Source organism: Oenanthe melanoleuca, chromosome 4 (genome assembly GCF_029582105.1).
Source record: "Oenanthe melanoleuca isolate GR-GAL-2019-014 chromosome 4, OMel1.0, whole genome shotgun sequence".
NCBI classification, from domain to species: Eukaryota; Metazoa; Chordata; class Aves; order Passeriformes; family Muscicapidae; genus Oenanthe; species Oenanthe melanoleuca.
In genome coordinates this window covers 10,191,793-10,216,479 of record NC_079337.1, presented here as the reverse complement: position 1 = coordinate 10,216,479, position 24,687 = coordinate 10,191,793, and the positions used below count along the sequence as shown (strand labels likewise).

Genomic DNA, 24,687 nt, shown 5'->3' with positions numbered 1-24,687 from the left:
TGGTATCGGGCTGTGTCAATTCAGAGGAGACTGAGTGGAAATGAAGGCTCAGACATTTGTAGGCATTGCAATTTGACTCCCAAGTTTCAAGATTAGTCTGCACACCACATTCCCATTACTTGTTCTTGTGATTTTTGTAATCAACCTCATAAATGCATGAAGTACATAGCATTTTAAATATTCAAAGTACTGCAGAGTCATTACTGCTAATTTTGTCCTTTTTATCCCCCCACAAAAAGAATAATTTCTTATTTCTCACTGTCTTTTTTTCCCCTTCAGAGAAGTGTTACGTTCAGTGATGAATACTGAGAATTTCCAGGGCCTCTCAAGTTAATGCCTGATTAACTCTTGCTTCAGGTTTGATGAGATTTTTCTCTGCCTGTCCTGAAACTGTGCTTGGACAGGCTGGGGAATGGCAGATTATGAAGCAGAGCTGTAGGTGCCAGAGACAGGAGGGCAAGACTCAAAATCTGAACAGGTGGGAAACAAGGTCTGAGAGAATTAGGAGCCAATGTGTTTTACCTACAATCCTCCTGTGTTTGGGGTGAATGAGCTGATTCCCTAGGCAGGAACGCTGACAAACAGGGCAGAAACTGAGGGCCAGGTTTCGATTCACCTGGTGCTCTCTACAACCCTGATGAGTGTGACATCTGTCTGTATCTGTCCTAGGTGAACTCTCTAAGAGATCATGTTCTAAAAATAACAGCATGCTTGCCTTCGAGGCCTGAAATGTGATACAGCTGCTCTCAAATTTCCATGCACTACTGCTTCAATAGTCAATCTCTTCCAAGTCAAAATGAAGACACTTAATAGGATTGCAGGATGCAAACAGCATCTTGTACATACACTCAGCTTGCCCAAGCCAGGACATGTCATACTTTTCTTCAGAGTGTAGGTGTTGCAAATTGCATGTTTAGCTTGTGCCTGAGGTGCCAAAGATTGACTGCCATGGTCTGAACAATCCATCCTTACCCCATCTGTTGTTGCTGCTTCTGTGAGGATGAGGAAGGGAATGGCAGCCCATATAAATAGCCCAAATACAAAATAGATATTGCCCCACCAACTCATCTGCCTCAGCTCTGCCAGGAAAAGGTCAGAAAGCTTCATTCTCTGACATCCACAGATCTTTTGGTTCTTCTTCTGGTGCTGTCTTGTCTTCAACCCACATTTTCAGGAGTTTCTCTTTGCTTTTCCTTTATTAGGAAAGCTGCAGGGAAGAAAAGCAGATTAATCAGAAACAGAGAATAGGAGATGGATGTTTAGATGTCTTTGGTGCTGGGGAGGAGGGTGGAGTTCTCTGTCTAGGGTGGGTTGTGAGGTGTGGGATGAAGTGGAGAGAAAACTTGTCAGAAGAGGCACAGGAGGGAGGAGAGAAAAATCCTGTTCCACGTGGTACTTTTCAAAGTGTCTTTCAGAAACAAGACTTAAGCTTCAATTTTTTTTATGGACAGCTTGGTCCCAGACCTTCTCACTTAAACCTGCTTAATACCCTTTTGACTTCTACTAGCCTTTTCCATCCCCCAGCTCCTCATGCCATGTCTTCCAACTCTGAAAAATGCAAACCTTTTTCTGCCTTGAGACAGCAACATTCAATTTTGTTTTCACAGAAATGGAGCTTCTAGTCTTCTGTGCTATAAGGTAGTCCAATAGTGTGGAATCATCTTGTTGTTCAGGTGTATGATAGGAAATCATTATAATCTTATTGAAAGTAACTAATTGACTTACCTTTAATGCTGAACAAGTTCTAAATAGGCATCTTGAAAAAATAATGCTGCACAGAGATGCCCATTCCATCAAAATTCTTTAAATCAGACTTCAGGTAAATAGAATACTAGTGCAGGGCAAGGACTTTTCTTGTTTGCTCAACAAGTCTTTGCTGAACAACAAATATATTTCTATTAGAGTGTGACTGAGAAGTAATCCTATAATAAAATGCAGTCAAGTATTTTCAATTACTTGTTCAAATGGAAGTACTTCATAAAAGGGAGCAGTGTCAAGTGTGATCTGAAAGAAAACTCTTTCCAGTGCCTACCTAGGGAAACATACACCAAGGTAAAATATTCCATTATCTGGTCTAAAGTATCAGCTGTTGGTTTGTTGCATTATAGTAATGAACCATCTTGAAACTTCAGATCACTCTGTCTGATTTCTGTGCTGTGTTTCAATGCACAATGAGCTGATTTGTCTGTGCTTTTCCGTTTTATTTAATTGTCTATGGTGTTGTTAAGTACCTAAGAAAGCAAAGGGGGTTTGGGTGAATCTGGAAAAAAGTACATTAAGCAATTAAAAGCAAAACTTCTAATCTATCCTTACATTTAAAATGTTGCTGATTTATATGAAAATATTAATCCAGGAGTGATAATTAAAATCTCAAATTCTTTATAACAGTTTTATTGACCATCAAGCAGATGTGTAATGTAGTTAAAATGCATAGAATGCAATATGAAAAAAATTGATTCTCTTTAAAACCATTTCTTAAAGTTGAGAACACAGATCTTATTTATACACACCCCCACTATCATGTCCACTGCCATAAGTACTACTGGGCATATTGCTCTTAGTGGGCTAAGTTCAAAGACCACAATGAGTCACAATGCCATTTCCAGGATCCCATAGGAATCAGGGCAAATTTTACAGGAAGTATAACTAACTAATTGTTTTTATGTCCTCCATGAGGACATTAATTTCCTGGTGACCACCACAGAACAGAACCATGACACCATCCATGAGCAGCTCTGATTATTATTATCAGTTATTCATTCTACTAAGTTGAAGAAAACTGATATTCAAAAGCCAACTGGACATGGTTGTGGCCAGCCTCCTCTAGATGACTCTGCTTGGCCAGAGCTGGTTGGACCAGATGATCTTTAGAAGTTCCTTCAATCTAAAACCATCTGGTGATTTCTAAATCAGAGCTTATGAAGCCTTTACCTAAATGGAATTCCAAGACAAGTGTTTGATATGTTTGGACACTAATAGACAAATGTTTCATGGCATTTCCAAATTCTTCAGTGAAGCTGTACATCTTCCCTGTGCAATCCCATGACAGTTAACCATTTTCTTTGCATATTTTAATAGACAGTATCGCTACATGCTTCTCTATAGACCAGAAAAAAAAAAAAAAAAAAAAAAAAAAAATCAGGACTGTGCCTTTCTTACACTGCAGAACTGTAAGGTTTGGGTGTTGCTAAAGAATACTTGCAACTATGTTACCTGCCCACCACAACTGGAAAAAACCCCATCTCATATCTATTTTTTATTAATTTTAATTAAAATTTACTAGAGAAAAATAGGTATAAAGTTTTTTATTATTTTAAATGAGTTTTCATAAGAATTTTGGTCCTGCAAAAATCCAGTCTAGTAATGGAATTTCTTAAGTTACTCCTCCTACTGAGTACAGCACTACAAATACTTTTGTATGTTCATGACCTACCATGAGGTTTATGAAGCATATGCTAAAAATGAAATAGTAGAAAAGGAGCGAGCATTGAAAACACAAGGTTTATTTTCAGTCTTTCATTTACAGCTGTCAGCTCAAGGATAATTTTGATCCCTTTGTGGAAATTGTTCATTTATTCCCAACAGTTTATGTCCCTCCAAATCAACCTGGCACTCTTGAACTGTCTACTTTGCAAGCTTACTAGAAAAAATACTCTTGAAAGAGAGATTTTTATTACTCATTCCTTCATCCTATTGCTAGATCAGTAGCCCAATCATGCCTTCTTTTTTGTTTCTGGTTTTGTTAGTGCTCTTTTTTCTTTCTTTTTTCTTTTTTTCTTTTTTCTTTTTTCTTTTTTCTTTTTTCTTTTTTCTTTTTTCTTTTTTCTTTTTTCTTTTTTCTTTTTTCTTTTTTCTTTTTTCTTTTTTCTTTTTTCTTTTTTCTTTTTTCTTTTTTCTTTTCTCTTTTTTCTTTTTCATATACAGATATTTTAATAAGTGTATCATGGATGTCTAAGGTTTAAAGACAGATACTGATATGATTTAGGCTAACAGTTATATTTATCATCTGCTGTCTGGTCCATGAAAGAAGCTGCACAATTGCATGTGTTTCAAGAAGGTTTTTTAAATAAACTTGGTGTCACTTGAGCACTTAAAGGAAGTGGTTATATAGTTCACTGAACTAGAATCAGATTCTATTTATTGCAGCTATTCCTGTCACCTATCCCTTTAATTTCTTAGAAGTTGTTTGGGAATCCTCCAACATGTGAAGGGTCAGATTTTCCATCTGGTGTTTTTTTAACTGCTCTAGTGAAATACTAAACCCTAACGTGCAGCTTAAGCCTCCAGTGCTCTTGAGAGCCCAGACTAATCTTTCAGAGTAAGTTTCCTTTTGATGGTCGATGGTCATTCACAGTCAAAACTCGTTTGTTGTTCTCTGCTGTGGTTGTGTGACAGCTCTGCAGGGAGGAAAGGACTGCTCACATTTGTTCATTAACCCTGGCTTTAGTAAGAAACCCACTCTGGGACCACAGACATAGAAATGAGAGCACAGGAGAATCCATATCCAGTTTGTTGACCTGATTGTAAAGCTTACAAATTACTCCTGGCCATGTGGTTTGGCAAGCTGTTACTCCAACACGTGCCTTATCTGCATGGAACTGCAGCATTGCTTAATTGGTATTTTCCCTTTGGATACTTGTTGAAAAGTTTAGTTTGTCACAGTTAATCTTTAATTCACATTAACTCCAAAGTGTGCTCAGTGCACTGAATATGCTGAGTAGTACATGTTGAAGGTGGAATAATTGAGAGGTCATTTGTGTGAAGAGAAGTGTGATTAGGAATCTCTGTAATTTGCAGGCCTCTGAGTTCAGACACCAAAAGAGACCAGCTCTGTATTTAGAGTGCACAGAATGGATACTGTGGGTTGATCTGTGGGTCAAACTCATCCCCATCTTTTCACTCACTCCCCTCCCCAGCAGGAGGACTTCCAAAAGTGTTTGCCTGCAAGACAGGGGGGTGACTGGAGAGCTGGTTAGCTCCAGTAGCAGGGGATAAGAGATGCTCAGGGGTTCTTGTTTGTTTGATTACAGTTCACAGCTGGCAAGAACAGCCATATTTGCATTATCTGCTTTCTGCCATTTAGCATGGGATCTTATGTGTGTTTACACAAATCCCTAAGAAAGAATGTTACACCTCTAACAATTCTATGTATAAAGAAGGACTGCTAGGGTAAGTAAAGAAATTACATATTTATGTTAGCGGGCATAGAAAGAAGATTACTAATTTTGACCTTTATAAATATCTGAGGTTAAATAGCAAGGAAAAAGGAACTAATTTAATTAGAGAATGTATTAGTTGTCCCTTCTTTTGGGCCTGGGATCAAGAGGTTGGCCATGAGTGAGTTTGTTTGTTTGTTTGCTTGTTTGTTTAAAGATAGTGAAAGTTAAAAATTACAATAATCCTTTTTGGAGTATAGAATAAAAACCACTGTAAATTTCCCTCAAGTCCTAAGAAAGTTTGAGAATGTAATCTATATACTCTTTATATGTGCTAGTATGCCACAAGGTATTTTCCTAGGAACTGCAAAAAATGCAAACTACTTCACTGCATGATTTTTGACAAATAGTTTTTATTCTCTTTTTACAGTACCATCAGTAAACTTATAATAAACCTGCAGCTTAAGAAGTTGCTTCAGACTCTGTTTCTGAAGATGCAATATGTTTCTGGTAGAAAATATTTTCAGGTAAAAAAATAAATTGCAGATCTGCTCACAAATCAGAAAACAGCTAATAATGATATTAAGCCTGATTAGATTTCTGATCTCTCTTGAAATATTTTTGTTGTAGTTACAACTGTGAGTGAATATTGTTGGAAGTAAATACCTTTTCTTTGCAGAAATATTGTCTAGCTGCAGTGTTCAAGTTACAACACACATCCCCATGTCCTAACTGCTGTGCAGTGTAACTCCCTTAAAGAGAAAAGGGCAGTAGAAGGAAGCACATACAGTGCTTTTTACCATGGAGCAAGAAAGTAGGAAGGTTAAGGCAGACCTTATTTTCTATCATTAATAAACAAAAGTATTCCCAGCATGGGTTGGCGTTGTAAACAGTAAATATTGAGATTTGTTAGTCTCAGCATTCATGGGCATGTTATGCAGCTAAGAAAACAGCTGTGTGTTATTCTTCCTCAGTTTTCCAGGGTTTGGATGATTGTTATGGTTACAGAGTACTTTAGATGCTAGATATTACCATTGCTGAGGTGGTTTGCACTTGAAATGAAAAAAGGATGTTCTGCTTTCAATATACAGGACTCCTTGAGTTGGTCATGGTGTGCAGGCTTGGAATATGTAGGTAACAGCTTAGTGAGAGGAGTCACAGATATCTGAGTGTTAAATTCAAAATATTGTCAACTTTAATATTTAGTGGTTGGAATAACTTTAAGGACCAGAAGGGAAAAGAATACTTTCTGTGCCTTCATCCTCTCCTTGTGACTCCTTATAGCATATTTCTCAGCAATGCTATTAGTTTTGTCCTGTCCCTCTATGTCAATGCAGCTTAAAATTATTCCTTGTTTTCTGGGACTAAATGCAGACTCATAAATTCATGTGGCCAAGCCCAAATAGGCTGTGCTTTGCCTGTTAGCCTCCCTACCCTTTCTTTTTATTTTTATAGGCATAGAGGCCTTTGATAAAATCCAGAAAACACAACTTTGAAATTTTTATTTCAAGGCAGCTTTCCTAGAAAAAAATTATCTGTATAACCACCATGTTCCACGATATTCTCACAGCTATCACCACCTTATGTGGCTGGTAGTGACCTTCCAGGAGCTCTACTGCACAGAGACAGAAATTATGGCTTCTCAAGAACTGTTTCCAAAGAGCCTGGCTGCTGGTGATGGTGCAATGTCCTTTGCATTGAGGAGGACAAGGCATCATTTCCACAGCTTAACTTACTGTCATTCACCAGGTAACTGAGACCCTCCACAGGCACTTATCTAGGGAAGCTTATGTCCCAGCTCTGACACAATTGATGCCTGCTTTGTGGAAGTTTGTCTGCTTGAGGTTCCTTCACCAGTGCTGAAAAATGTCACAGACTCTCCTGAATTATCAGTGCTTTCAGAAGAAGGTCATGATGGGGAAAAAAGACATAAAACTGACAAAAAAAAAAAACCTCTTTAGGTCTTTAAGCCAATGTTTAACATCTGCATCTTATCTGTTATAGCTGGAGAATTTAAAACTTACAAACAACTTCAGAAATTCAATGAATTCTGTCTGAGTTGCCCCAGATAGATCTTCATAATTTATTAGTGGTATAAAATACTGGAGGATGAGGTCCTAAAAAGGATTTATGTGATGTGATAAAACTACAGTACAGCCACGGGATTTTGGTTAAGTTAACTTATCCAAATGACTGATACCTACTCCTAGGAAGATTGTCTGGGGTAAAATAAAGCCTGGTCACTGGTCTGCAGTAGGAAATATAAGAGGGATAAATGTTGTCTGAAGAGTTCAGTTAAAACTTTAAAATGTCAAATGGTGCATGAAAGCAGGAAGCTTGTTAGAGAAAAAGTTGCAGGAATTATTCATAATAATCTAATTTTCTTTGAGTTAGTTATAGCATGCTTGCCAAAGGAACAACCAAAGGAAATATAAACCTCATTGGTTATCTTCAAATAATAAAAGAAAAAAAAAAGATTCTTGGAAAATAGGATGTAAAAAGCTACAATTAAGGTTAATGAGGAGAAGAAATTTACAGTTGTCATAAAGGATTATGATTAACACCTGCTATTCAGTACCACTGCCTCAGAGGATTGGGGAGTTCCATGTACTACTGACTGAATAAACTCATCTGAATGCCTTGAGATTGACCAAAACTGTGGTCTGGCTACTCAGTACTCTACTGAAAAACAGTAGATTCTATCAATCATAAGAAACATAAGATTTTTTTTCTTTTCTTGATAGAGAAAATTTTCGCTCATTGGGAAACCAATGGCTCAAAAGTCCCCCAAACTGGGATTACTAAAAATGTCCTGTATTACTGCAAGACTATAGATTCCCAGGTAACTGCAGGACATATGTGACTCTTAGAAGAACTGGGGAAGGCAACTTTTGAAAAGAACGATTTCTCAGTTTTAACTGTGGCACAGGTACACTCTTTCAATTAATATTATCATTGTTTGTGTCATATTCCCATGATGTATTTTAAATTTCTCCTAAATTCTCTTTTGTCAGTTACTAAAGTTTGTCATGTGTGGTAGAGCAGCTTTAAGGTTCTGTAAGGATTATTGACCTTCAGTATTTCATCTTGAAAAGCTCAATACAATTGCTTCCTACTTAAAGGCATTAAATAAACAAAGCCACAAGCCAATGGCTTTTGTTCACATCACAACAAATTACAGTGTTGGGGTCTAATAAAAGTTCTTTCAGCAGCACTGTCAATCTATTTTAAAATTTAATTTCAAGAAAGCATCTTGACATCCTGCAGTTCTTTGTTTTCCTCTACTAAAACTTGTAAAAATAGTTCATTATAAACAGTTCTATATATACAGAAGAGGAAAGCCCTGAGAAATGTTGAGTCTCACTATGAAAAGAAAAAAGGGGGAAAAGTTTGTATGGTTGAGGACTCAGAAGGAAGAAAACTAGTATAAGATACTAATTTCTATGTTAAAGTTAAAATGAGAGTTTTTTTGGCTTTGGTATTTCTCAAGAAAGTTCCCAGAAAACCCCCTGACTTCTTTTCTAGGTTCTAACTTCATTCCTTTTTCTCCTATGTGTTTTTAACTTTTAGAGGTAGTGAGCTGCTTATGTCATGGCACAGATAAGTCTGTCATCCCAGAATATTGTTTCATTTTTTATTGTACTGCCTCATCTTTACCCCCATTTTTACAAAGCCAGTTGATTCCTGGTTGGCTTGACTTGGTCAAGAAAATACATTTATTAAGCATGTTGAAGAGGGTATGGCTATGAAACATACTTATTTCCTTTTGTCTTTATTTAAGTTGTTAATTATTGTCTTAATTAAGCCTTTTAATAAGAAAAGGTGAATTCTCCAACATTGCTTGGGGAAAAATAGTTGGAAGGAGAGTTTCAAGGTGCTGATTTGAACTTTTTGTGGAAAAAATGCTTACCTTGCTCATTTATGGGTTTCTTTTCCTCCAGAGGTGCATCAGAATAAAATTCCATAGAATTCATACAAGCAAAGTTTGTTTCTCCTCTGCCTCTAGAGAAGATATCACCCTTTAGACATTACAAAATGTCCATTTTAAGTACAGCTCAGTGTCATGTTGATCTGATGATGCTGTACAGAAATTCCAGCATGTGATGCTGCTCCTCTTGCTGGTAAGTTTTGCCTTCATATGTATAAACTGCAAGTGAAGGCTATTTTGGATAAAAATTGGTATTATTTATATTCTCAAAAACACCAATACTGACTTGAGGATGAAATTTGTGTCTCTTGCTCTATTTTGATACATTTGTTCTGAGCAGCAAATTCATTCTTACATTCTTAATCCTGCCAAGATATCCTATCATGACCTTGGCTCAGAGACTGGGGATGGGAATCTCCAAAGAAAGCTGCCTTTAGCTCCTATAAAGATGAAGACATGAATGATTTGCCTGCAGTTCTGCAAAGTACTCTTCGAAATTTACTGATGGACTTTCCAATTGCAGGAAAATTTCCTTATTTTCATCCAGCTCTTGCTGAATTCTGCTGCTCAGAAAGATATGGTGGATTCACAGTGAGTTGGAATAATTTGCTTTTACTGTTATTATTTAAGGTGGCTTTCACTTATTTTCCTCCCTCTTCTTTGTTTTAATTCCTGTAGCAGATATTTCATATTACCTGTGTTTCTGATACTACAAGGAAGGGGTTGGCAACTCAGTCATCTTTCAGTATAACTGTAATGAGGGCAAATCTTGTGATATAGGGGTTACTGATAATTACAGCTAGGCTAATCTTAGATTACTTTATTATCACAATGTTCCCCAAACATTTGTTTCACACTATTCCTTTGAGAAATGCAACTAGATATTAAAAGCTTCATTTTGTTGTGGTCCTGCCCACATTAAACTAGAAAAGGATTTAAGTCAGAGAAAGAGATTCATTAGAATGACATGGTTCTTAGTTTGAGGTTAGTGGACGGTAGAATCACAGTAACTATGATTGAGCTGACTGGATAAATGAGCTGACTAACATTTGTATGTGTAATTCATGTAGTTGGAATGGGTGGTGACGGGATTATCTAGGGCCATGTGTCCTAGATAACCACTGCTCTGGTTTCTGTGGTAGCTACCCACCTTGGGTGCTATTAACCCTTGAACCTGAGCCCTTGGTTGAAGGGTTAAAGCAGCTGAAACACTTTTTTATCCATGGAGAATATCTGTTGATATTTATCTATATATCTATCTATATGTATATAGATAAATAGATTCCAAATACACTGTTTGCCCTCCACTGTGTTTCCTCTGTATGTTGGGCTGCCTGAATCAAACATTCATTGTTTCTCTGAGCTTTTGCCACATGGAGCTGAAATGATCTAAAAGTGCATTTCTTTACTATTATTTTGCTCACATAGTCATATGAACAAGATGGATAATCTGAAACTGCTGTTGATCCCCCAGCTATCTCACTGCAGGCAAAGAATTCCCTCTTCTATATTTTCCTCAAAAGAGTGAAGGTTCTAACAAGAAAGGTGTCTGCAGTTCAGAATTTAAAATATCTGTGAAATCATCTGAAGAGTAGCTGATCAACAGGTGCTGGAACATTTGGGAGCCACTAGAGGCAACATTCTATGAATGAACAACTCATATTTATCTTCAGGGTCCAATAAAATGTCAAGGCAGAAGATGTCAGACATCATCTGCACTAGTGCTACTTGCATTATCCTGTTAGGATATAGACATGAAATGTGGATACTAAGTACTAAGAGTGGAAAGGAAAAGCAGATTTTAAATTATTGCAAAGTCAGGAACACAGAACTACGTAGTGCAAAACTTCGATGGAAGAGCATTTTTCTTCTCTTCTGGTGTCCAAAGGTAGATTTATTGCTCTTTCTGTACATAGAAACACTCTGCTATGAGTCGCCTTAGTCCCCTAGCTGAGAAGGATTCATTGGGGAAAATACAGTATTAATCTTTTTCTTAATATTTGCCAACAGCAGTTGGAAAATATTACCTATTAAATGCCACACAAATAACTCAACCTTGTGTAGAAGAAATACCTTCTGCAACCTGGGGATGTTTACTTTGAAAGTAGACATTCTGAATCAATTTCTACTGTTCTGCCTGCAGGACTAACAAGTCAGATCAGATGTGTCCAAGTTTTAGTCATATTGAGACTTTTCCTCTGGAATACATATGAATTTCCTAACAAACAAACAAACAAATGGGAAAAAAAGCCAACAACCTAAAAAAACCCACAAACAAACAAAAAAGGGTGGCAAGCTGAGTGCTCACAGACTTAGCAATATACTTTGGAAAGAAATTCACAGTATTTAACATACTTGCCACCGGTAAATGGGTTAATGAAAAAGAAAATTAAATTAATCAGGAAATTGATTTTCAAAATGGTCAATATAAAGAGAACTCTGAGCAAAGCAGCTCTTTGGTTCTCCCATCATGAATATAGTGCTTCCCTCTCAAAGCCAGAAATAAGGAAAGTCCCTTTATCTCTCTGACTGAAGACCAAAGTTGTAATCTGAATCATATTCAGTGCATACCACTGCATTAAGGAAAAAATTAACATATAGGACCATTTTATTTCATGCAAACTATGTAATAAACATTTCTGGCTTTTATGCTTTGTGGTGGCAAATAATTTATTTCTTTTGTGATATGTTTACCAGTGATTAATGCTGATATCAATGTGCTTATGAATTTTCCAACCCGTTTGTCTACAAGTCCCCTGGAAGATGACATCCCACATGCTCACATTTATGTTCTTCCTCTTGCAGTTTACTGGTGATTCATCTCCTCAGAGTGCTAAAGATTGACTGTTGGGAGCATCCCAACAATAAAAGAGAAGGTGGCAGAGTGTTTGTTGCCATAATGAGATTGAAACTTCCTTCTTGGTAAGTGGACAGCTGAATGACTCAGCCATTTATCAGCTGAAGATAGAGAAATGGAGGTGCCTGGAGAAAAGAATTACTTATTATGGATGGCAGCTGGTATGACATGAATATGAATCATGAGGAAAGCAGTTAGTTTAGAAAGAGCCCAAAGGAGACTGGGCAACATTGCAGAAGTACCAGAGGACAGGTGATTGCACTGAGTCTTAGAAATATAGTTATGATTTCAAATAATAGGCCAAAAGTGATTCGTGTCTTCAACATTCCTTCCCAAAAGGAGACTAAATTACAAATCCTATTTCACAGGCAAGATTTCTACCACATAGAAATTTTATTTTTTTAAGTGTGTCGGAGACTTGGGCAACTCTTTTATTCAGAGAATTAAATTAACACTGCTTTGGTTGACATCTCAATTGAAATCTTTGGCAACTGGTAAAGGAGTTGTAATCACATTAATGAATAAAGTCATGTTAGAGGTAACAAATGAAGGAGCAGAACATGTTGAATAGTAGAACCAAGCACCAGCTTTACCTTCTCTGAGAAGACTGGAGATAATTTTCAATGCCCTTATGCTAGTATTGTACAAAAGGGGGAAAAGGCAATGAAGAGTTTTCATTATATTCAGAGTATTCATTCATTATATTCAGAGTATTTACATAAATATTCTAATTTTTTACTTTTGTTCTTGGGCAGAAGAAGTAATTGAATTTACCTGAAAATGACAATAGAAACAGGTATATTTAGAGATAGCCAAGAGGATGGTAAATTATTTTCTTTTTCTGGTTTATTTTTGGTGATAATCTAATTTCTCTGAGGGTGTTAACATAAGAATCTTGTTTCTCAGCTTGTTTCTTTTGGTCAGTGTTTGCAATCTCTCTGTATAACCTTTACAAAATTCTGTATAAATTCTGTAAAATTTTTTTCTTCATATTCTTCACATTCTTTGCATTTTTCTGATTTTGTGGAAGTCAACTGAAAAACAAAATGCAATAGTAAAGCAGGATAACAACCCATTGGTTCTGATAGAGATTTAATTTTTTTGCCCTGTTTTTGGAAATAATTCCAATACAGGTAATGGCTACGGAAAATATGAGTGGAGGCTTCCATGGTAGTTATGGTCTGTGCAGTTCCTGGCTTACTTATTGAACAGGATCATCTTTGAGAGGTACATCACTTCAGTGAAAGGTACAAATGACTGTCCCTCTGAAAATTAGGATCCTTTTCTGATTGTGTAACATATCTGACTGCAGGTACTAGAGCTGCAAACTGTCATTTGTACACACACATTCACACACCCTGACATACATAAGCATGCAAAACAGTATTTGCTTTGATGGAATCCAGAAAGTGTTTTTTCTAAACACCACTGATCTCTGATTTTTTATTATTATGTGTACAGTTTACTGGAATCTCATTATTTTCATCCCTACCATCCCATCATTTATGAACAAGAGGTATTTCTGCTACCAAAGAAACATTTTTGATTTTTCTTTTTTCCACAGACTCTAGTTGTTGCTTACCTTATTTTTTTTTAAGCTTTCATTCCCATTTTTCCATATATTCCATACATCCTGTGTTTTACTACAATTTTTGATACGACATTCTTGAATTATCACTTCTGTCTCTAAGAAAAAGCACCTCATTACAAGTTCTTGGCATTCTTCCTGAAAAAAAAAAATGCAATTGAAATAGTATTATGATTAAAAAGGAATAAGAAAATATAGGACATAATTTATGACACAATTTAAAACATAAGTATGATATAAGTGAGATGTAATCTAAGATAAAATCGGCCACAAAGAGGCTGATTTTTACTTACTGGGCATCTTTTCTTACTCTTCAAATACATTTGAAAATCTGCAGAGATAGGCTGTGAGAGCTAAGAACAAAAAGGCCAAGCAGCTCACTAAGATGAGGTGAAACATAGTGTCTTAGTGAAGAACATAGGAAAATAATTAATTAGGATAGAAACCTGGCATATAAATAAATATAGTGGAAATAGTATTATTAATCATTAAATTAATATTATTCTTTAATATTATTCTTAGTAGTTTTAACACTTTAATTCAGAAATCTGAATTCAGAATGGGTGAGAGAGTAGAGGAAGTAGGTAATGCTCCCTTAAATTACATATTAAGACTAGCATTACTTTAGCATTGTTTGCTTTGATAAAATAATTTTGAATCACACAATCAGAATAGTTTGGGTTGGAAGGGACCTTAAAGACCCTGTACTTCCAACCCCTCTCCTATGCACAGAGACTCCTTTCTGCAGGCCAGGTTCTCAAAGCCCCATTCAACATGGCCTTGATCATCTTTTTCAATTGATTAATTTTAGCAGCAGATGACTAAATAAAAAATAATTTATACCTGCTTGCATAATTTATCATAAGCTGTTTGATGAGAAGAACTATTTATTCCAAGGCAAATTATTGAATTTAGACATGTTTATCAAATTAGAGCAATTCTGCCTTAGGAGACAATTTCTAGTAAGGGAATGAAGCCACAACATTAAACATTTGTTGTGGTCATATGTGAAGTTTACTTACATCCTCATCTGCATTTGCAGTGTATAAACTGACATCAATATCCTACAAGAAAACAAGAGTTGGAATTATAAACATTAGGTAACAAACACCATCCCTGTCCCCCTCACCCACAATTCTTATCTGAGTGCAGTGCTAAATATTTTATTAAGTCTTCTTCTATGATTATATGAAATGCTGACTGTTTTAGGAACTTACTTTGGATGACTTGATCCTTTCCAAATCTTTCAGAACCTCTGCCCACTTGCAATGACCTGCTTCTGTCTTTGGCACATAAGCACTAGAAGAGAATAAACACAGTGACCACTAGGCTAAACAGGAGGTATGTACAACATTTATGCTCAAGAAAAAAGACTCAGCATTATAAGGTACTACAGATACATTTTTTACATGTAAATACATATAGAAAATGTTTGGGGCATATTTGACAAATCATAAAATCACATAGATACATAGAAAATGTGCCTCATGTCACACACTGTAAAAACAATGTGAGTTCTTTAAAAGGCCAGATTTATAGAACATAATGCAAGAGAAAGATTCAATTACCTCGTGCAAAATACCTAAAATTCTTTTAAAGTGTAAAAATAAAATTCCAAATCCACACTCTGAAGTGCCGGGAGACAAGTAACAGCTGTGATAGTAAAAATAACTGATTTGTAGTCACTGTCTGATCGACATTGAGTGTGTAGTTACCATAGGAAGAAGATGATTAGTCCCATCCCATTCTTTAAAAGGCAAAAGCAATGGCTGTTCAGAAGCCCACACAGCAGATACTGCAGACAAACACTTCTCAGGTGTGTTTTCTGAAAGACACAACCAAGGTGATACCTTGTCACAATTTGATTACACAGAATCTTGCTTTAGTATTGACTTAATTAAACAATTTTCCTAGACTTTCAGTAAAGACAAGACCTTGTTGTGTGTAGTTGGAAAGACCAATTGATCTGTAGCTTGGAGAAATACATAATCACTTTACCAAACAGTTGGTAGAAAATCAGATGCAGAAGGCACAGTGTGAAAACCTGAACTCATCCTGGGCTCCCTATTTATTTATCAGTTCATACTGCAGGCTGCAATTTAATGGAGAGGCAATATTAAAGAGCTTTTGTTTTCCATCTCTCCCCTGGCTACCATTTGTTACCCAAATTCAATGAATTACCTACAACATTAACTCCAATATTGTGATTTCATATATGTGAGACTCTACATTGAATGAGTCAAATACTATAGTTATGTGTACAAATATTAAATAAAATATTTAGATATATACTTACATTTCTTTACACAGTGTATTGTGTATCTAATAGTAGGCAGTGATGCATTTAAGAATTTCCTCAATGGAGTTTGGCAACTGGAAATAAGGAGAAGCTGTGAGAAGCTGTGCACTGTCCATCAGGAAACATTTCCCTGTGCACAGCCTGGTAACCTTTGTTCCAAAGTCAAAAGCCCTTTGATTTAGCTGATAAAGTTCCCTCACAGGCTCAGGTTAATTATCTGGCACAGTTTTGACCGAAGGTTTTATTCCTTATCACACATGCAATACTCCATAACTGACTTTCATTATGTTTCTTTAGTAGTTTCTTTGCCTGCAAACTTGCAAGTAAATATTTAAAAATGGACCAGAGAACATAACAAAGCAAGAGCTAGCAGTGTGCAGTGGTACAGATATCCAAATGGGAGGTCAGCCCATGCACTATCAGAATGGCAGCTCGCTTGCTGAAAGCCACCTTAAAAAACAGAGCCAGCAGAATAATGATCACATGTGACAGAACTTCTGGAGAGTATTTGTAACAAATATTTACTACTCTCTTAAACAGAAAATGCTTTATTTGTATTTCAATCATTTTGTTTCCAAGCTCCAAAGATATATCTGAAAGAGCATAACTACCTAATCCTACATAAATTTCCATATTCAATAATGTGTCAGTCCCTTTTATCCCCTTTGGTTGTCCAAAACCTGTTAAATAAGAGCTATGAAATTAATGTTTCTATGACAATCTAAATTACAGTAAGGACAGAGCAAGTAACATCTCCTACATCTTCTGAACAATTTCCATATGAGGATGCTGTGTTATGGTTGGCCAAAGCAGGTCTACAAGCAAGGCTAAACCTGTCACTGCTTCCACAACAAATGGAAATTGAAAGTATGTGAGTGCTAAACCCTAAATATTAGGTACTTTTTCATGCATGTTTTTCAAATTTACAGGAAAACAAAGGAAAACAATTATTAACTGCTTGGATATGTTCAAAAGACCTAAATCACTTTCCTGTAGTATGACAGAAAGGCTTTGACCTTTTCACAGATAACATTGATTCGAAATTGCCGTGCTATTTCTTTTGGGTTTGGATTTTGTTCATTTGTTTTTGTTAAATCTGCATAACAACTGCTTTCATTTGATATTCAAATCCTTAGAAAATATCCTATTTTGGTTGAGTTTGAGGTATTTTTTATTATGATGATTTAAGTGAAGTTCAGAAGTAGCCTTATGGGGAAACTCCAAGTGCATTTAAAGAAATTTTAAACCTGATTGGTGGGTACAACTGAAAGAAACATGTCTTAACCCCAAATTTTAAGAAAATAATTTAAAGTATACTAGAAATATTTTTCAATAGCTAAACATTTTTATCATTCTACAAGCCAGTTTTTATGAAATGAGAAGAGGTAGCAAAAAATTAAAATATGAAAGACTTATGATGAGTCCATAAGCACAAACCAGCTTTGTAATTTATAATTAGTGTTATGGGGCCTTAAAAAGCTGATTTGAGGGGGAGTCCCAGTCCAAATGCATTGTCAGATTTATGCTGCAGAAAAAGTGTTCAAAGTGAGGAAATAACATATTATAATATCAAGTGAATAATGGACCAGGGTTATCATTAGTTTGTCATTTGTTTCCTATTTTAAATAATTGCTCAGTGGAACACTGTGTTCTTAATGATTAAATATTGTCAGCATCTTCGGTTTTCTTAAATATTGTAGGTTACCTGCACTGTAATAAAATTATAATTGGTAATGTAAAATAAATGCTTAGTTTTTAGAAGGAATATAAATCTTGTACTGATGATAAATACATGAAAAATATACTGCATACACACTCTAAAGGGTACACCATTTGTTCATAAAGAGGTTTTAATGTCACCTACATCTCCCAACACACTCCTTTCATCAATGCAGGGCCATTTTCTACTTGAATTTCTTAATTCTTTCACCCAAACTATTATTCAACAACAGAAGCATTGCTAGCTGGCTTAGAAGCTTTTACAAATTGTTCTCCTGCTTTGAACACATAATGTTGTTATGTAAAAATTTTCTTTTGTCTGGTTTTGATTCTTACTCTGTGTAATCATTAACAAATTACACTCTGTCTTCGTTTCATCTCTGGTATTTACCCTTCTGAACATTGGCCAAAGGAGCATATTCACAGGCATAAATATTTTTTCTGTAGCTTGTGTCCTGATTACTTGCTACTCTAAAGATTAAAGCCTTAGGAAGGGAATATATGCTCTTCATAAAATCAATTATGATATACACAATAATGTTTGGGAAAGGAATGCTGTGTTTTAATAATGAATTTAAATTAAGCATTTTAAGAGCAGCTACCTCTGAGTGATATCTAAGGTACAGTAGTATTATTTTCTCTTTAAAGAAGCAAATCTATAAGCGAATGAAAAAACCTTTCTTTAACAAAGCAGAAACAGCCAATGACTTTGCTGATTTGGCTGTCAGAGAAACAATAATCCAAGTTATTCAAAAGAAAATATTCATGGCTTTTTACAGTATTTAAGTTACATGTGATGGTAAATACAAACAGTTAAAATTACGTTTCTGCCTAAATACCGTATGTCTAAAGTTCTTTATTAATATTTGCTTATAAATGTCTCCTTGAATACTTGAGATAAGATATTCATAAAAAAGAAAGTTTATTTCTTGGCTATGCCATTTGGTGCTATTGGCAAAGGTCTTCTCTTTTTTTTTCCTACTTTGAATTGTATTTTTATTCTTTATATCTTTATTCCTCATCTGCTTCCTTGTTCTTGCAAACGAATGACCGGAAACATACAATGTACTCTGATCTTATGAGGGATTTAGAAACTGCTGATAATATTTTCAGTTTCAATGGGAAAAAGGGAACTACTGGCAGTGTTTTCTGCACTACTGTATCACACTGGCAGCTCAGTATGTTGAACTTTATGTCCACCTCTTTCAAAATCCTGGAATGTCCTGAGAGTCTTTCACCATTTGCAGAAAACTCTCACCATATAAAAAAAAACCCAGAGCCCTGAAATCTAACCTTCTTAATTTTTCATTACTTGAATATTTTCTGTAACTTGACTTCTAGCACACAGCTCTTTTCCTTGATCAGCCCTTTCCTTTCCTTGTTCCCATGAGTAAATCAGCCTTCTCAAACACCTCTGTCTTGTAACAATCTGTTTTCCCATTTCCCATCTTCATTCTGTAGTGCAATAGACTTCTTGCACATTATTTATTATTATTATTTTAGTCAGTCTCTTCTTCTCCTGTGTTCTACAAATACATGTCCTCAGCATTTTCTCTCTGGCTTCCTGTGCAACCAAGTACTTTAAATCTTCTTTTCTCTGTTACTGCTGCAAATTTCCCTCTAAAATCTTACCATCACCTCCAGCTCTCTCCAGTCCTTTAACATTTTATTGAGCAATGTCTCATGCAAGAAGTAGGGATCTTTTCACATCTGTATTCAAGTACTGTCTACATCATGTAGAGCTGAGTTTTACACTCACTCATTTGCATTGTTGCAGCAATTCTTCTCCAGTGTTCCTTTTACCACAATAATTAGAGCCTCCTTTAGAGAACTCTGCCTCCTCCCCCAACAAAATCTCACCCCGTGGCTCTTGTTCTATCCTCTGCTTGTTGGCTCCACTAATTAATTGTTCTGTCCTCTTGCTCTAGTGCAATTACCTTCAAGGGGACAAAGTGCCAAGTAGCTGCACAAATAGAGCGCTGCATCTATTTAAGGTTTTGTATTGTGCATAATATTGAAGCTCCTTCTCTCTGCTCAGAAGCATACAAAATGTGAGAATCTATAAGACTAAGAAGAAAATCAACTCTTTTCCCTAGTATTGTATCAAAAGAATGTTCTTTTCTAATTTCTTTTCCAGGAGAGGAGCCATGGAGAGTAAAGATTTCATAAACTAATGGAAGTGACTGGAAGAGGAATGGAGCCCATAAAGAAAGCAGTACTTCTGAGCTAGAATGATGTTTCCATATTGAGCCCTTAAATAAGTAATTTTGAAATAAAATTTTCATTGATTATGAGTAAGTTTTAGAGGAAAGACATGTTCTTAGTGCCTTGTCATGGAGTAAATGCTGAAAGTCAAAGGGGTAGATTCACTGAAGAATCTCTCTGCTCTTTCATTCTTAATTTCCTTTAGGCTTCTTATAGGTAACAACCAAAGGGAAACAAACATAAAAAAAACCCTGAATATTAATTAGTCTCAGAATATAATTATTCAAATTTATAGAGACATTAATCTTCTCTGAGACAATAAGAAACTCTGGTGCATATGCTACTTATAGGTACAGCCCTTAAACACACTGTCAAAGAAACTTCTTTTACATCCCTGCTAACTTCTGAATTCCATTTGATGCTGCAACTATTAAAGAGTTGCTTCTACACTATCATGGTGCCTGAATCCATTGTAGTTCCTCCTCTCCCTTCCTACCAATGTCTGCAGAGAAGCCTTGGAAATCTGCCCTCAAGTTCCACCAGGTGTTATCAGCAGCTCTCCTCCCCAAAGTTTTCAGGCAGAGTGAGCTTTCCATGCCTCTGTACTTACTGAACCAGAAAGGAAGCCAGTGGAATTACTGGGTCTTAAACTGAATCAAGTGGCTGAATGCTAGTCTGCTTGAGAGCCAAACTATGCCTTCATTTGTTAAATGTTTAAGCTTTTATGACATAAAGTGTTTCTTTGAAGTTTTGTATTTAGCTAGACTTGGGCTGCCTAAAGCATTTTTTCTGAGCATTAAAACTAGGAATTCTTTAAAATGATCCCTATTTGGTTACTTCCCTTTCACTTCCCTTCCTCCAAGAACTACAGTTTTTCTTGGTTTTGTTGTATAGTAGTGACATTCTTGTGGAGTACTATCCTACATGGCTTATTCTGCATGTATTAGAGAAGTGTTAACCCTCAAAAGAGTATTGTCAGTAATCAGCATGGCAGTTTAATCACATTTTGTATTTATATGTTCTTTGTTTGCTTAAGTAGTTTTTGATTTGCTTTGACAGTCCTTCCTTCTCCTGTATGCTCCTGCTAATTGGCATTTATGCTAGGGAATAATAAAGTCTGCAGTGCCTGTTTGAAAATTTTGCCAAAAGGTCACAGAGTCATTGCTATTCCACTCAATACCTTAAACTTCAGAACTTGAAATGTAAGGAGTTACATATTTCCTTTGACCTTTATTTGTTTTGCAAAGCATGCTCGAGGCCCAGAGCTCAGACCACTGCCTTGTGAAGATGTGTCCCATACTTGGATATAGACCTTATATTTGCCAGATGGCAAAAACCCAGCCAAGAAAGAAAGCTAATATTTGCTTCTTTCTCTTTTCATTCTTCCATGCAATTTCCATTCTTCTCAAGGTATCAATCACTCCTCAAACTGTAAAAGATCAACTTAATGCTTTCTTGATGCAAGGATATATGCTATTAATGCTAGGTTAGCTTGCCAAACATGATTGACACACAGACTCCCTGAGTTCTGCTAGTGGCAAAATTAATTTAGCTCAAATACACAGTAAAGAAAAAGTACACAGCAACAAACTCCTTTGTAGAGCACAGATGGTTAGATTTGACCATTTATCCCCAAATGACACCCTGCAGGATGCAATATGAAATAATTAGTTAAAGGCCTTTCAGAATAGGTTCTCACAGTGAGAATAACAGGAGATTCAAAATGTAAAGGGCATTAATAAGACACACAAAACAGACCCAGAACTAAAATTTGTTTAGCAAAATGTGTCCTGATCTGTACATTTGCTGTTAGGCACTCCTTGTAAATATTTTTATCATAGCAACAAATACCCAACAGGGAATGAGAACACAATTATGGATTCAATTTTTTGTGCCTTTAGGTGTAGGATGTTAGCATTAAACATGGAAACTTGAACAGCAAAAAATTATAAACGATGGCATATTGATGTATGTAATTGGAAACTCTGAGACCATAAAAATAGTTGTTACAGGAACAACTGCTGGATAAATAATGTTTCATCCTTAGCAAAATACTCAGTTTAAAGACTGTGAGACCATACACTAATAGAGGTCTGTAACACACTTGTAATAGATAAAAGACTCAAAATAGCAAGTGTAGTTCTCAAAATTGTGAAGTAAGGCAGTATTTTCAGAGCTTTTTTAAAAACAAGAATTATAATCTATAGTCCTGTCTTCCAGTGATATTTCTGCTGGAATTCATTGGATCCTGAATTAAAGAGGCAGGATGCAGTTTAAAACATTCTACTTTTTCTTCTGCTTTTAATATTCTTTAAAGAGCAGAAATAAATCCTAATTTGGGACAATTGCCATATCTTTCCTGAAGCAAATTAAATTACAATTTCCAGAGTTCTTGAGAATTTGACCAAAATATTAACTAGGGTAAAACAGATTCATTGACCAACTGAGGAAGCAGCACACAAATCACTGTAAACAGATCAATAGGAAGAAAAAAGTAGAATCAGGATTCTAAGAAAGAAGAAAAAAATATTACTACTACAGATTTATTTCATATAGCATAGGCATGGAAAACAAAATAAAATTTGGAAAACAAATTATTTCTGCTTTTTGTTATTTACAAACCATTTATAAATAATAATGCAATAGGACTTAAAGCAGTAGGACAATCATTCTTAGGCTCTTGTCTTTGGATACAGAAGAAGTGATTATTGGAAAAGCTCTAGTGTCTGTGCTACAGAAACCTCTTCCTTTCATGTAAATTTTGAATGCATTTTTGTGGAATGAAGCCATTATGAGTTTTCTCACTGAACCACTTTTTTCTATATGTAACAGGGGATTGGTGCAATACAGAGTAGTGTATGTGCAACATCCACATTGTGGAAAAGCATATGGAGGGATTAGTTAAAGATCAGATTTCTCCGTAATATTTTCTTTCAAGCAAGGTTTTTCATCACTTTTGAATGGTAAATCTAAAAATCAGTCTTACGTCACTCTAAACAAAGGCTGATAAAATGTTTTGTCTGCCTCACACTCACGATCTCTATTTAAGAATTAAACAATTACTGGTGATATTAATAACTGTGTGTCAGACTGTGTGCCTGAACACAACTCACTTTTCTGAAGGCAATACAACCCTGCAGTCTTATACAGGATTTTCTTTTCTTTCCCAACAGCTTACTTCTTCCCTACCACTAGAGCAAGGTACCTATTTGTCCTAAATGGAAGCACAACACTGCAAACAATTTCCTTTGCTGTCTTGCAAAGAGCAGCGAACAAAGGTGGGTTTTGGCAGATACCAACCCAAACACCATGTAAGGTCCTCATGGCTGGTAATCAAATTTAAAAGCCACCAAAAATATATGGCCTTTCCCATACAGCCTGGCACCTTTTGGTCTAAAAAGCATAAGAGGCATTATGTACATAGAGACAAGTGCCAGAATGCAGCTGAGGGCAGTAGTGAAAATTCATGGGAATTATCACAGATGAGTCCCAAGCTACTGAAACTTCCATGACTCTATGCTGGAGTATGTTTAGACTTAGCTTTATGCCCGAGTCTTATGACTGCATTTTCTACGACATGCTGCTCATAATAAATCTCTGGGCATTTCAGTGTGGACCTCAAGGAACCAAGGAGCCAGCTGACTCTGTACATGTAAGCATTATTCTTTGAGGGGTTTTTTAAATCCTAAGTGATAGCATTGGTTGCCTATTTCCAGAAGGAGAACAAAATCAGTACAAAATGTGGCTGTGCTGCATCTGTCTCAGGTCAGAGTGAACACATTCTTGCTGCTTTGATACATTGCACCAACTCCCAAAGGAAAGCCAGAGCTGTTGCCAATGCAAACATTTATTTGAAGGCTCAAGAGAGCACAAACTTTCTCCAATGTTCCTTGTGCCCTCTCCATAGGACATGCAAACTGGCTAATCAGCATAGCAGAGTATGGCTGATCAGTGCATGCTGAAGAATTTTACTTTTCTTCCTGAAAACCTACATTTCTAAGCTTCTAAGTTCACTGATTTTTATTCCTACTCTCCAGCAGTTTAATTTCAAAACTATTGCACTAGACTATTCTTCCTGATAACACACCTTGAAGTTTTCCAAGCTTTTGCAAGAACAGGTCTAGAAACATTAGAGACCCAAGAAACAAAATGTTCTTCCTAATTAATTTTTGAAATTTTACATGCTTGATTTTTCCATTATGCACTCCTGTCACTACTGTTTGCTGTCTCAGAAAGTCTTTCTTGCAATTGATTAGGCTAGATTTAATACTATAATTTGTTTTACACTTGGACATTGAGCCTGCAAGTTGCTGTGTCCGCTTTTGCTCCACTGGGTTTTCCACCTTTTGCTTTCAGAACCTGAAGAACATTACTGATCTTTATCTTATGCCTGTACAGACAGCCAGCAACAGTTTTGCATCAGAGTGGGGGAGTCATCTGGCTGATGACCTGTTTCATATTAAAATTTCTTTACACAGCTTCTGCACACTCAAAGGCCTGCAGAAAATCCTGCTGGAAGAATTATGTCCCATATAATGACATTTCATTAGCCTATGCTTGTCTCCTGCAGTACACACCTTATGGGTAATAGGATGAGGTTATATTCATAACAGGCTAAGGTACACACATCTCATATAGAGAAGCAGACAAAAATTAGGAATAGCAGAGCTGACTGCAGGCAAAGCCTCATATTTGCAACTACTTCCAACTGAGAATACTAAGGGAAGAGCATATTGATACCTCCCTCATTTATCCTTGTTTTCCAATAGAAGAGACTGCTTATCAAGCTTGTCAAGCATTTTCAAGTTTATAACTTCTCTAGCCTTTTCCCCCCTGCTGTTTCCAGCATAGATAAATATTTGTTTTTTAATTATTTTATTAGAATTTTATGTAAATATTTTTTCTGTGTAAATATTTTTTCAGCTTACGTTTCAA

At 36.0% G+C, this 24,687-nt stretch overlaps 1 protein-coding gene across 5 annotated transcripts in view; it reads right to left on the bottom strand.

The window, feature by feature from the left end:
• Positions 1–890: 890 nt before the first annotated feature.
• Positions 891–24,687, bottom strand: part of IL15 (interleukin 15) — a 38,512-nt gene continuing 14,715 nt past the window's right edge. For 2 of the 5 annotated variants that reach the window (XM_056489921.1, XM_056489922.1), the window contains 5 exons: positions 15,245–15,354; positions 14,747–14,828; positions 14,552–14,593; positions 13,524–13,667; positions 12,316–12,975 (listed from right to left, as the gene is read on the bottom strand). In XM_056489921.1, coding sequence (XP_056345896.1) covers positions 12,862–12,975; positions 13,524–13,667; positions 14,552–14,593; positions 14,747–14,828; positions 15,245–15,354 — 492 coding nt within the window. In that variant the 3' untranslated portion in view covers positions 12,316–12,861. Of the gene's footprint in view, positions 1,208–5,341; positions 12,067–12,315; positions 12,976–13,523; positions 13,668–14,551; positions 14,594–14,746; positions 14,829–15,244; positions 15,355–24,687 lie in introns of those variants that run through there. The other 3 variants (XR_008840351.1, XR_008840350.1, XM_056489924.1) reach the window with 3 other exon arrangements.